General features: G+C 45.5%; 1 protein-coding gene across 2 annotated transcripts in view; it reads right to left on the reverse strand.

The window, feature by feature from the left end:
* TRIT1 (tRNA isopentenyltransferase 1) overlaps positions 1–4,095 on the reverse strand; it is a 43,835-nt gene extending 39,740 nt beyond the window's left edge. For both annotated transcript variants that reach the window (XM_079941737.1, XM_079941738.1), the window contains exon 1: positions 3,691–4,095. In XM_079941737.1, coding sequence (XP_079797863.1) covers positions 3,691–3,864 — 174 coding nt within the window. In that variant the 5' untranslated portion in view covers positions 3,865–4,095. The remainder of the gene's footprint in view (positions 1–3,690) is intronic.
* Between the last annotated feature and the right edge of the window lie 10,244 nt (positions 4,096–14,339).

Genomic DNA, 14,339 nt, shown 5'->3' on the forward strand with positions numbered 1-14,339 from the left:
ACTCTCTAATAATTGAATCCCACAGCTCCTGCCTCATTTAAAGGGATAACTTTGTGTATAGATAAGGCAGGCACTGAGCGTGGAAAGTAGAGACCTATGTCCAACTCCAGGTCTGCTACTTACTATAAGACCTTGTACCTGTTTCCTTAACTGTGAAGTGATAATAATGTCTACCTTACAAGGTTATTGTGAGGATAAAAAAGCATATGTAAGCATTTTATAAACAGTGCTATTCAAATTTAATTCTGCCTGTGGATTTAACTAAAGCTGAAAAAGTTCTTTTAAGAAGCTGGTTAGGGACTTCCCTGGTGGCGCAGTGGTTAAGACTGCCTGCCAATGCAGGGGACATGGGTTCAAGCCCTGGTCCGGGAAGATCCCACATGCCGCGGGGCAACTAAGCCCGAGCACCGCAACTACTGAAGTCCGTACGCCTAGAGCCCGTGCTCCGCAACAAAGAGTAGCCACCGCTCTCTGCAACTAGAGAAAGCCTGTGTGCAGCAACAAAGACCCAACACAGCCAAAAATAAATTAATTAATTAATTAAAAAAAAAAAAGCTGGTTAACTCCAACATTAAGAATGTCATTTGTTCACATGCTTACAAAAATTTTCTGCAATCTCAAGTCACTGAAAAGCATTATCTCCTTCCATTGGCTAAAAAGCAAGCAGAGTAGCACTACCCTACGAGGGGCATGGTAAGCAAGGGGAGAAATGAAGAACTGCGTATACCCACAGTGAATGGGGCAGAGATACTTTATTTCATTATTTGAACTGAAAAGTAAACATTAAAGGTCAAAGTTTTCCAACGGGTCTGAGAGGAATATATCCACGTTATGAATATTAAACACAACCTATTGCCAGTTCAGAAAGCTCAATTATCTTCAAAGTGTTTTTCACACATCAATTAATCCTCACAGCATCCCAAGGATGAAAGAAATTTAATTTTCATATTCTAGTTATTTATAACAACAGGAAGAATCTAAATGGATCGTGATGTGCCATTTTGATAAGACAGGTCAACAAATGTTTCATCAAATGTTAAGGATCTACCATATCATCAGCACTATATAAGGCACAAAGTGTCTAACTGATGTGGCCTATTTCACATCGAGCAAGACCTCTAGCAAGCTCAACCTTATGGTACACAGCTATGCGTAAAGAAACATTTCTGAAGAGCGGATAACAGCAATTACAGAGCTATAACCAATCCTTATTGCCAGAAGCTGCTAATTTACTTAAAAACATTTGTAAAATTAAGATGTTTTATTGAGAACGCTTTCCTGACAAGGACTATGTGTGGTACATGAGGAAGAGGCAGAAACAGGGAGCAACAGTGTGCTGTGTTGTTTTAAATAGGATTGTCAGAGGCCTCAATAAGATGACATCTAAGTAAAGACCTGAACAAAGAGAGGAAGCAAGCCACATGCTTATGTAGGGGAAAACATTCCACCAGGCAGAGGGAACCTCTGAGTGTAAGAGTCCTAACACGGGATCATACCTGCTGCATTCTTCACACACCCACTAGACTTTCCCCATGGATGTCCTGCTGCAACCTCCACTGTGCCCCGCCAGATCTTCCTGACTTCCAGGCTCACCATACTCTCCCAGGCACACAAACCTGAAACACACTGTGTGCACTGCTCTCTTCTTTCCACAATCAGTGACCAACTCATACTGTAACATGATACTACCTTCAAAATGTTACATCTTTCTCTTCCATTCATTCCCACTAACATACCAGCCCCAAATTACAAAACATTAAGACTGCAATGGACCTTAGATATTATCAGTGAAACACCGTCTTACCGAAGCCCGTATTACCCAAGTCTCGGAAGTATCAAGCCAAAGATCTATTATTACTACATTCTTGGATTTTTTTTTGGTATGCCCCTCCCACCCACCCCCAAATTCAATTCATCAGCATACTGCTCACAAATGAATGCTTCTTACACACTGTCTTCATCATGTTACTCATCCCCCTTTCCACAATATCTACAATACCTGTTAAATAGTCTCCTTTCACTGTCCTACATGCACACTAAGTTCATTTCACCTTCTAAATCTTCATTCACAGTCCTTCCTTTGATACAATGCCTTTTCTTCTTTATCTATCTAAAACTCACCTATCCTTCAAGTCCCTTTTCACAGAGCTTTCCATGACTGTATCAGCTTTCACTGACTTCTCTCCTCAGAAATTCTATGGTTCATCATAAGATCTAACACGGTAGTCTCCCTCCTCCCCACCTCCCATCCCCACCCCTTGCAAAGCATCATCAATAACTCACTTCAAACACGTATTAACTTGCTTTGTTTCATGTTTATCTGGACTAAAACTCCTTGAAGACAGGATTGCAGTTTTGTCTCTCCAAAAGGGCCTTGCAGAAAATAGCACCTAATCATATTTTTAGCACTTACTGTGTGCCTGATATTGTATTAAGTGCTTTACATATTTAATCTCGTTTAACCATCACAATAATATCATGTTATTGATATTATTCTTCCTCTTTTACAGAAGAAACAAAGACATGAAGAGGTCAGGCTGAGGTTGCATATCTTAGAAAAGGCAAGGCTGGGATTTGAGCTAAAGTCCGCCTCTCAGAGCCAGCACAAAGCAGAGGTTGTGAACAAAGGTTTGTTGAATTATCCTAATCATCTGATGTGTGTTGATGGCCGTGTCATCCCACATGAATTAATGAGGGTGGAAACCATGCCCAGAGTTTACGGGGTACAGTGGGGAGAAGGCCTGCCCCTTCCTGCTGAATACCCATCAGGCGCTAGGTTCAGCACCGGGCATTTCACCGAGCATCTCATTTACACTGTGAAAACTCTTAACTTGTAATTCCTCCATCGGAGATGTACCCCAAATGTCACCCATCCTCAATCGGAGCACAAATGTTCCCAGGCGTGATGTGTACACACTCCTTCTGGGCCTCCCTGCGGCTCAAGGAAGAGGGCAAAGCCTGCTGATTCCCATCAGCCGGTAAGTTAAAAATCTCAGCATCATAAAGCATTTGCCAAGTGCCTGGACTTTTTCAGGACAGGCCACCCTACTCTTCTTTCTAACACTCATGTTCTCACTTATTAAGCACCAGAGCCCTGTGAAGTAGGCGGCATTTTCTCCACTTCTCAGATAAATAACGTCCCCCAAAACCGACGCTGTTTAGGTCACGTGGCCGATGGCAGATGAGGGAAGAGAATCCAGGTTTCCTGACTATCTACCCTGCTTCATTCCCTCAGCAGACACTCGTAGATGGTAAATGATTTAGCCTGGTGTCGCTGGGAACTCTAAATAGCAAAAGCTCTGGAGTAATTTTCCTTCAAAAGGTATATAATGGACACCTATAGGTCAACCTTATATGTTCAAATACCATCTCCACGTATTCCCTTAGTGACACAGAGATAGTCGTTTCACCTCCCTGGGTGAATTCCCTCATCGGTAAATGGAGATAATAACAGTACCTACACCAAACAGCAATACCCTGAGAAGTAAATGAAATGAGGGCAGTGAAACACCTGGCACGATGTCCGGCATATAGTGGACGCCTAGGAATTATGGGTGCCCTTTCCCGGCCCCCTCCGCCCCATAAGCCTCGGGGTTCACCCACTACCATTAAGCGACAGGGTATCCACTCAGCCAGAGGCCCACGCACGGCCTCCGGTTTACCAGGCTGGGGACAGCCGCACTGTCATACCTGCATGGAGTCAGCGCTGACGATCTCGCCACCGAGCCGCTGGCCTAGCTGTAACGCCAGCGTGGATTTGCCGGTGCCCGTGGCCCCGAGAATTACTACAAGAGGCAGTGTCCGTTTTAGGCCCCGGAGCCCAGGGCCCGCAGACACAGCTCGTGCAGCCGCCACCGCCGCCATCTTAAAGAAGTCTACGCTTGCGCAGGAGCAGCTGTCCCCATGGCAACCGTCAGTGCGCCTGCGCGGACCTCGGGCTCTGAAGGGAGGGTGCGGAGGGAGGAAGGAGGTGAGGGACCCAGGTCCCCACGCTCAGAAGCTCCTGCTGTGACTGCCGTCAACTAGCTGCTGATGTGAGAACCTCAACTACCTCCTCTCTTAAATGGGGCATAGCAGTCGTATCTAAAATAGATCTATCCGTATTATTCTCTCTTTCACGGCACCCAGTTCTTTTTCTTCATAGAGCTAATTACAATATGAAATTATATATTGACCTCTTGTCCATTGTCTGACTTTCTCTCCAGACTGTTCGTTCTATAAAGGCAAGGAACAGATTCTGCCTAGGTCACTACTGTATCTCCAGTACAGTACCTGATACCGAACAGACACCCAATAATTGTTAGTAGAGGGGAGAATGGCTTGCATATCTAGTGCTACAGCCAGTGAGCTCAGAGGTGTGGTGTTCTCCAGGATCAGATCTACCCAGTTCTCAGGCAAGGGCGGCTGCTCTAATGTTTTCATCCAACATCTCAAACTGAGACACAATCATAAGGCAGAACAAGATTTTTCATCTATTTGGCGAAAGGATGCAAGAGATGGGGTGAGAACAGATAAAAAAACAAGCAATAAACAACCCACAACATACAAAGAGAAAAAATAAGGAAGGCAGAAAGGATAAAAGAGTAGCAACCCTCAGATTAAAGTGGGGGTGGGAAAAACTAGGTCCAGAGAGGACCAAAATTCTGGGGACTACACAACCTTTAAGAAAGGGCTATGAAAAAAAAAAGAAAGAAAGGGCTATGGGAGATTTCCCTGGCGGTCCAGTGCTTAAGACTCCGCGCTTCTACTGCAGGGGGCACGGGTTGGATCCCTGGTTGGGGAACTAAGATCCTGCATGTGGTGTGTGGCCAAAAAAAAAAAGAAAAGAAAAAAAAGAACTTTGGAACCAGATGAACATGGGTTCAAATCCCCACTCTGCCACTTTCAGCTGAGTGACTTCACACAATTCGCTTAGCCTCAGTTTTCTCAACCTTAAGTACCTCTCAGGACTGCCATGAGGAGAAAATGAAGTAATGCCTGAAAGGTGCCTGCTACAACGCCCTGGCACATAATCACCACCATTTGTTAAACATTTTGTATTATAATAGTAACACCCCATCTGCCTTACTAAAGAGGTTAGAGCAGCAGCCTAAGGGCAGAGGAATTTTCAGTAATGTGTGAAAGTGCCTAAATACCTATTCTACTAACCCTTTGTTAGCCAGTTTAAGAGTCTTAATTGCTTTCTGCCTGAGATTACTACCTGGCTCTGCCTAGCTCACAGGTCATATCACCCTTGGGTCAGAGGAATCACCCCTGGACGGTTAGAGAATATGATAGGCCTGCCCTGAATGACTGCCAATAAATACATTTCTCAATCACTTGGATCACCGCTGGCATAATGGCCATTCTTGCAGATCCAGTCTAAACCTTGTAGTCACATGTATCCCAGGGTCCTTGTACCTCCTTTTCTCAATCCAGCCTGCTTTGATCAAAAGCCTTGTTCTCTCCAATTTGTGGTACCCGCCTGGGGCTGGTTTTAAAATCAAGATGTGTGGCCACATATTGGCAGACACTCTCACATGATGGTTGTTAACTGTAGAGCCTTTGCCTGCAGATTTTCCGAGGGTACGGTTACCTTGACAACAAGCAGAAAGAAGGCAGGCCGGAGAAATGATGCAAATAAAGCAAAAGGGAGGCTAATTTCATGATGACAATCTGACCATGACAGAGGAGGCTCACTCACAGATGGGAAAGTACTGTCCAAGTCATGACCAGGTGACTGTTACGAGAGAGAGAAAGAGAGAGAGAAGGGGCGGGGGGTGGTGGTGGAATTTACCACTGAGAGACCAGAAGAGGGAGAGGCTGGTTACCAAGGCAACTGGGGAGCAAGGAATGAAAAAATGGGGCTTCACCACAGCCGCAGAAAATTGCTTCTAGCCAAGCAACACAGGACTGTTGCTATAGAAACAAAGAGAACAGGGATCCTGTAGACCATGGGGAGAATTATCACTGAAATACTGAGCAGGAAAGACTCCTAAATCAGAATGGAGCCTGTGGTCCAAAACAAATGAGGAGAAGTGAGAAAAAAAACATCATACCGTTTCCATTCATTGTAATTCTGCCAGCCCCACCAAAGGAGAATGGGAACATATTTTTTTAATACCTTTAGGCTATTTTATTTGTACCTCTGTCTCCCTAATGATCTTCTGAACTCTAAATTATACTAAGAATAGTTCCTGAAAGATAATCTGTAACTTGAAATCCTAATTAGAGAGATTAAGTTCAAGGGAAAATTGGGAAATTGAAGTCTATGATCAAGAGTTAATAAGTATTTATAAAAAACAACATAAAACCCTCTAATGGGCAGCTTTGCAGAGTAATAAGGAGACAAAAGGCGGCAAAAGGGAGTCAGAAAAGCTATTTGTGGTCATGCCCAGGTATTAGCCCTGACCCCTCTCTGCCTTGTATGAGGCCAGATGGGAAATAGCTTATTCTGAAAGATAGCTCAACAGGAAAGGGAGTCTCTCACTCAAAGTGTATGTGTATATCTAGAGGTGAGGATGCAGAAGCCCATCTCAACACACTCCACTGCTTACAGATTATTTGGGGTTAAAAAAAAAATCTAGTTTACAAGGCAAAAATCCTGGGATACGTTCAGTCTGGAAGAGGATGTCTAAAATGCAGGAATGAGGTACTAGGGAGACTCAAATTACTTGGAGGGTAATAATTCTTGCCTGCCCTTCTGAAAGTCCACAGTCAGCCACCTAATTGTTACCGCTGGTGTGGGTGTGCTGTACCCTAGGGCAGATGGGTAGTCAGGATGGGGAACCTCTAGGTTGCCTCACATTCTTTAGGAAATTGAGAGCAGTACATGGGGTGGAATGGGCATGGGAACATGGCAGAAAAGGAGAAAGGGAGAAGTGCAGAAAGTTAGAGGGGAAATCTAGGTGATGACCCAATTAAAAAAATTTTTACAAAAAGAAAGAAATATAGGGAGAAGGTAAAGGTGAAGCCATTAAGAGTGGAAGGATCATTCAAAATGGAACATCCAGGAAGTTTGAACTTTTTGGAATTCTACAGGATGCTGCGACATGGAAAGGAGGAGGTATATGCCATGGAAGGCCTGAAGCATCTGTTCCCAAGGTAAGAGAAGAAAGTTGGGTCAAAGATAAACACTAGCTCTTTGGTACAATCCAAAGTGCTGAGAATTCCCTGGCAGTCCAGTGGTTGGGACTCTGTGCTTCCACTGCTGGGGTCCCGGGTTCAATCCCTCATCAGGGAACTAAGATACTGCAAGCCGCACAGCCAAAAAAAAATTATTTTTAAATTACAAATTAAGGGCTTTCCTGGTGGCGCAGTGGTTGAGAATCCGCCTGCCGATGCAGGGGACATGGGTTTGTGTTCCGGTCTGGGAGGATCCCACATGCCGCGGAAGCGGCTGGGCCCGTGAGCCATGGCCGCTGAGTCTGCGTGTCTGGAGCCTGTGCTCCGCAACGGGAAAGGCCACAGCAGTGAGAGGCCCGCGTACCGCAAAAAAAAAAAAAAAAAAAAAAAAAAAAATCACAAATTAAAACAAAAAAGCAAAGCGCCTTTGCAGCCTGACCCCCATGCTAATTAGAGACCCCAAATAAAAAATGTTTCATGCAGGAATATTTCATGATGAACATGGTGCCTTCATTTGTTTCCTAGGACTACCATAACAAATTACCACAAACTGGGTGGCTTAAAAAACAGAAATGTATTCTCTCACAGTTCTGGAGTCTAGAAGCCCAAAATCAGTGCATTGGTAGGGCCACACTCCCATGCTTCCCCTCTAGGGGAGAATCCTTCCCTGCCTCTTCTAGCTTCTGGTGGTTGTTGGGAATCCTTGACATTCCTTGGTTTGTGGCAGGATGACTCCAATCCTGCCTATCTCACATGGCCATCTTCTCTGTTGTACGTGTGTCTCTGTCCGAGAATTTCCCTCTCTCTCTCTTTTTTTTTAAATAAATTTATTTATTTATTTGTTTGTTTCTTTAATTTTTGGCTGTGTTGGGTCTTCGTTGCTGCATGCGGGCTTTCTCTAGTTGCAGCGAGCGGGGGCTACTCTTTGTTGCAGTGCGCAGGCTTCTCATTGCGGTGGCTTCTCTTGTTGCGAAGCATGGGCTCTAGGCACGCAGGCTTCAGTAGTTGTGGCACGTGGGCTCAGTAGTTGTGGTACACGGGCTTAGTTGCTCTGCGGCATGTGAGATCTTCCCAGGCCAGGGCTCAAACCCGTGTTCCTTGCACTGGCAGGTGGATTCTTAACCACTGCACCACCAGGGAAGCCCGAGAATTTCCCTCTCTTAAGGACACCAGTCACTGGATTAGAGCCCACCCTAATCCAGTATGACCTCATCTTAACTTGATTATATCTGCAAAGACCGTATTTCCAAATAAGGTCACATTCACAGTTTCTGGATAGTCATGAATTTAGTGGGGGACAATATACAACCCAGTACAGTGCCTGTGCGTAATCACAACACCTTCTATTGGTCTGGTGAACGGCTGTTTCCATTACTGTTGCCACTGGTGATTGGCCAATTCAAATCTAGGAGCATCGGAATGGCTCAAAACAAGTGAGGGGAAGAAGAGAGTAGAGCTCACCATAAACCATGGAGTTACCATGGTTTCTGTAACTCCTAAAGTTGAGTTATAGTTTGCTCCAGAGCACACCAGAATGTTCTCAAAGAGAGCTCACTTCCTGCCTTCTCAGATCTCCAAGACAGCCTACACACGCACAGGGATCCCCGAAGGCTGCAAAATCAGAGTGGGGAGGTGCAAAAGGGGAAAAGATGCAGAGCCATCAGAGGTCCTTTCCGGTTCTAATCTCATGGCTCCTTCAATCCCTCTCCTCTACTTCTCTGGCCCTTTCTCTTTCTTGTGGCTTTGGCACTGTGGGCCTTCATCATCTTCATATATTGATGAGTCTCAAATCTGTATCTTCATTTCAACCCCCTTTCTAAAGCTTTAATGTCACATTTCCAACTTCCTGTTGGGTGCTCTATTTTGAATGACCCCATTACCTCAATCTTATTTTGTCCCAAACCACAATCAGTTTCTTTTCCTGACTTCCCTATTTCAAAGAATCACAGAGGATGTTTGTGGCAAAAAGATCCCCTTAGAAATCCAGTGCAACCCCTCTTGTTTTGTAAAAATGAGACCACCTGGCCTGCAAATCAGACCAGATTCCTCCCCCTTCCCCAGATTCCACACAACCTTCCCAATCCTCTCTTCCGCATAGCTATTCCCTTAGCTTAGAACACCTTCTTCCTCTTCACCTAGCCAAATACTCCTGGAACTCGTATTTCCAGCTAAAGTCACAGTATCTCCAACAAGAACTTTCTTGACGACTCCAAAGTGCTCTCTTTCCCTTCTGAGGCTTGCAGCCCTTGTCTGAGTCGCTTTACTTTGTGATCATGTTTGCACACTCATAAACTTCCATAAGGAACCATCACTTCATATATCATTGCTCTTACTATGTGGGCACTATTCTAAGCACTTTATTTTATTTTAATTAATTAATTTATTTACCTATATTTGGCTGCGTTGGGTCTTTGTTGCTGTGCGTGGGCTTTCTCTAGTTGCAGCAAGCGGGGGCTACTCTTCCTTACGGTGCGCGGGCTTCTCATTGTGGTGGCTTCTCTTGTTGTGGAGCATGGGCTCTAGGTGCACAGGCTTCAGTAATTGTGGCTTGAGAGCTCTGGAGCGCAGGCTCAGTAGTTGTAGCGCATGGGCTTTGTTGCTCCACAGCATGTGGGATCTTCCCAGACCAGGGATCAAACCTGTGTCCCCTGCATTGGCAGGTGGATTCTTAACCACTGCGCCACCAGAGAAGTCCTAAGCACTTTCAATATAGTAACTTATTTAATCTTTGCCACAGTCCTATGAGGTAGATGTTAATATTATATCCATTTTAGAGAAGAAGGAAACTTCTAGGACTCAAGGGTGTTGAGTGATATTCCCAAACATCACATAGGTAGTAACCCCAAGTCCCTGTTCTTAACCATTTTACTATGCCATCTATACCACCTTCTGTAAATACTTTTGTATCTCCACAGGACATGGCTCCAACCCCTTGTTCCAATGTTTTTCTAAGTGTGACCTCAGGAAATCCACCTCCCTGCTTGCTTGTCAGTAATGTAGATTCCTGGTCCTGACCTACTACATCAGGGTCTTGGGGATGCATAGATTCTTAAGGTCCGCTCAGGTTCGAGGATCATTGCCTTAACCAAAATAGGCCTTAGAGGATTTAAAGACTGAATGGAGTCATTGACTCCAGCGCAGTTTGAAGACACTGCAGTGCCCAGTGAGGACAAATGGAGGGCCCTCATGTGCAACAGCATCACAGACTCACAGCTCCTGCCTGCCATGGGTCATGAGATGCTGTGGACCAGTCAGAGGCTCAGGTCTTTGCCCTCCTTTCTCCTCTGTTCATCTCAGTCTCCCAAAATCCTGTCTGCTCCTTCCCTGATGATTTATTGCCTCTTGAGACATTAATATGTCCATTTCAGATTACTTTAAGCACTCCTTCCGGGAAGATTTCTTATTTTACCAATCCCTTCTATCACCTTCCAAATATGACTGATCTGTGTGGCTTGTTAGATGGTTTAAATAATACTAATCATTTACTGAGCACTTAATATTGTTCACAACAACCCAAAGAAGCAGGTACTATGATTTATACCTATTTTACAGATGTGGAAACTGGGACTGGGAGATGTTAATAATTTGTCCGAGCTCACAAAGCTGGAAAATACAGAGGCTGATTTGAAATGGAGCTCTGTTGGGTGTGGGAGGCTTCCCACAAGTTTAGAGGCAATCCAACACTTACTTCCTGGGCACCGACTGGACCCTGGCACTGAGTCTTATTGTTTAATAACTCACCTGATTAGAGACTTGAAGAACATATTTAGATTTGCTCACCAAAAGAATGGTAATCTTAATACAGTTGATCCCTTTGGCAACAGTTCTAAATAAAGACATTAAGAAGAGCTGTCCACTGGGCTTAAAGTAGAAATGCCCACACCCCAACGGAACCTTAGCTGACACATTTACAGACCTTCCCTTTACCTTCCCCAGTCACCCAGTCATCAGTCACCTCCCAATTGGTTATCTTATCCTTAGAATCCTCTTTCACACTCCCTATCACCTTCCAGATCAACAAAGCCATCCCCATCATCCCCTTCTCCTTCTAATGTGCATATTCTGAAATATCCTGACCCCGGGGGGCACTTAAGACAAATTCGACACTTTTGAGATAGTTCCACCCGTCTCAGTTCCCCAGGATAGCTGCCAATAGGGGCAGGAGTTAAGCACTTGGTTTAGCCTTTGATTGTCTAACAGAGAGGATGGCCTTTCTTTTCCACTCCACGTGTGGCTTCTCAGCTGTCCTTTATTGTCTACGTCCACAACCCCGAGTTGTGTACTTAGTCCCTTAGGTGTACTATTCAGGGGAAAACCTAATTTGTAGAAATTGTTCTCCGAAATCCAGGAATAATCTCATGGCTATTTTCAGACAAAGATAGAGGTAGGAGCCCGCAGAAGTGAGCTAGGAAGGAGCTTAAAATACTTCACATACCAGAAACACCCTCCCTTCCCCCCAGGAGATGGCTTTATTCCCACTCCTTTCTCAACAGTCAGACTCAAAGGAGCTGAAGCTTAGAGGCAGACAGTTGGTACTAGCTGCCTGGGCTCAGACAAATGACTTAAATGTCTCTGAGCTTCAGTTTGCTCACCTGTGAAACGGGGCTGACACCACCCTGATCTCCAGGTTATTGTGAGAATTAAGGTATGTAAAACATCAGCATCAGCGTTAGGGCCTGTACCTAGGGGTCCCTAAGATTTTATTGAGGACTCATGAATTCTTTTAAGGTCTAGTAAAGCGAGAGAAGCCCTACAAACTAGTGTCTTGACAAGTGGAAAGATGAACGCACTGGGAACAGAGTGACTATAACTAAAGGAGGGAAATGGAGTTTTTTTAAAAAAATTATTTATTATTTATTTTTGGCTGCGCTGGGTCTTCATTGCTGCACGCGGGCTTTCTCTAGTTGCGGCGAGCGGGGGCTACTCTTCGTTGCGGTGCACGGGCTTCTCATTGCGGTGGCTTCTCTTGTTGCGGAGCACGGGCTCTAGGTGCGTGGGCTTCAGTAGTTGTGGCTCGTGGGCTCAGTAGCTGTGGCTCGTGGGCTCTAGAGCACAGACTCTGTAGTGGCGCACGGGCTTAGTTGCTCCGCGGCATGTGGGATCTTCCCGGACTAGGACTCGAACCCGTGTCTCCTGCATTGGCAGGCAGATTCTTAACCACTGCGCCACCAGGGAAGTCCTGGGAATGGAGTTTTAAGAAAAGAATCCCAGTAATCCAAGTCTGTTTTTATCAAACAGCTATTTATGCCCTGGGTTTGGGGACATAGGGGCAGTGGGGGTGGAGTGGAAAGTTTACCTGACAGGAGACTGGGTTTGGGATTAGGATTCTGTTCTGGGACCTTGAGCAAGAAACCTGTCTGGGGGAATTCCCTGGTGGTCCGGTGGTTAGGACTCTGTGCTTCCACTGCAAGGGGTGTGGGTTCAATCCTTGGTCGGGCAACTAAGATCCCGAAAGCCCGCACAGTGCAGCCAAAAAAAAAAACCTGTCTGGGCTCCAGTACCAAGCGGCAGACATCGCTTATTTACCAGGTTGTGATGAGGGTCACTTTGTAAATGTGAGGAATTTACATCAATAGTAGCTTTTGGACTCAACTCAGGCTTCGCAGGAGTGCAGGTGGGCAATACCGACCCAGGTCTCAGCTGTAAAGCAGGATTACATGAGACAAAGTGGCCTTCTCCCACCATGATGCTCGTGCCTCTCTGAACAGCAACTGTTTTCCTTTCACAGTCCCAGAAGGCGCCTCTCTGGGGCAAGACGAATCTACCCAGCCCACAAAGGCAGCAGAGCGGCTGGTCATGGAACATTTGCTCCACTTCATCCCAGTAAGTGGCAGGCACAGTGGCCCCAAGGAGAGACAATTCCAGCAAGCAGTTAAGTGATGAAATTCCCTACTTCCTCCACACACCCCATGCTACCAAAACAAGCTGGTCATTATTATGCAGTGGTTCACACCTCTGGCTCTGCAGAGAGGCAGAGCTGGTTTCAAATCCCTTGAACTCATTTACTTACTAGCTGTGTAATACTGGACAGTTATGTTTCACTCTTAGAACCTCAGTTCCCTCTTCTGTAGGCCTTGGCCTGTGGTTGGTGTGGTATAATGTGTAGGAAGGAGCAAGGTGCTTAGACACAGGCAGTGCTCCATCAGGAATGGCTATTAATAAATTCTCCCCTCTTGCATTTATGGCAAGTTTCTGAGAACTATGGGAGGTAAAGGGAGCCTTCATTTTCCTTTATTAATCAAGGGAGAAAGAAAAAAAAATCACATCACATCACCAATTCTCATAGAATTTTTAATAATCTCTTTTTTTTTTTTTTTTTTTTTGCAGTACGCGGGCCTCTCACTGTTGTGGCCTCTCCCATTGCGGAGCACAGGCTCCGGACGCGCAGGCTCAGCGGCCATGGCTCACGGGCCCAGCTGCTCCGCGGCATGTGGGATCTTCCCGGACCGGGGCACGAACCCGTGTCCCCTGCATCGGCAGGCGGACTCTCAACCACTGCGCCACCAGGGAAGCCCCCTCATAGAATTTTAAAAAAGACATCCTGCAAGCGACTTCCCTGGTGGCCCAGTGGTTAGGACTTTGCGCTTCCATTGCAAGGACCACAGGTTCGATCCCTGGTCAGGGAACTAAGATCCTGCAAGCCGTGGGGCATAGCAAAAAAAAAAAAAAAAGGCATTAAAAAGATGTCCTGCAAATACCACTAAGGTAAGAACAGTACCACCCTAAAGGATTTAAGGGTTTATAGTTTAGAAAGTGGCTTAAAGTCTATACTTTGGGAATTCCCTGATGGTACAGTGGTTAAGACTCTGCACGCTCACTGCTAAGGGCCTGGGTTCTATCCCTGGTCGGGGAACTAAGATCCCACAAGCCGCGTGGCCAAAAACAAGAAAAAAGAAAAAAAAAAGTTTATCCTTCATTTCATGCCTGCCAACCCCTTGTGAAGTAGCATTTATCCCCACTTTACAAGTAAGGAAACTAGGGCTTTTAGCTTTTAGGTAAAGCTAAAAGCACAGGACGAGTAAATGGTGGAACCCTGGGATTTCAAGCCTTCTAAAATACAAATTCAGCACTCTGCAATTCACAAGAGTGCTTACCGAGTACTGAACCTACATTGTTTAGACATGTCTGAAATGGCATTTCAGGAACCCAGAGTGGAGTGACCAGGTTAGCAACATGGTTAGAGATCACTCGTGGCTACCCTGAAACAATTTTCCTTGGTTCCGGGGGATGCGGTG

This window comes from Stenella coeruleoalba (assembly GCF_951394435.1).
Source record: "Stenella coeruleoalba genome assembly, chromosome: 1".
In the NCBI taxonomy this organism is placed as follows: domain Eukaryota; kingdom Metazoa; phylum Chordata; class Mammalia; order Artiodactyla; family Delphinidae; genus Stenella; species Stenella coeruleoalba.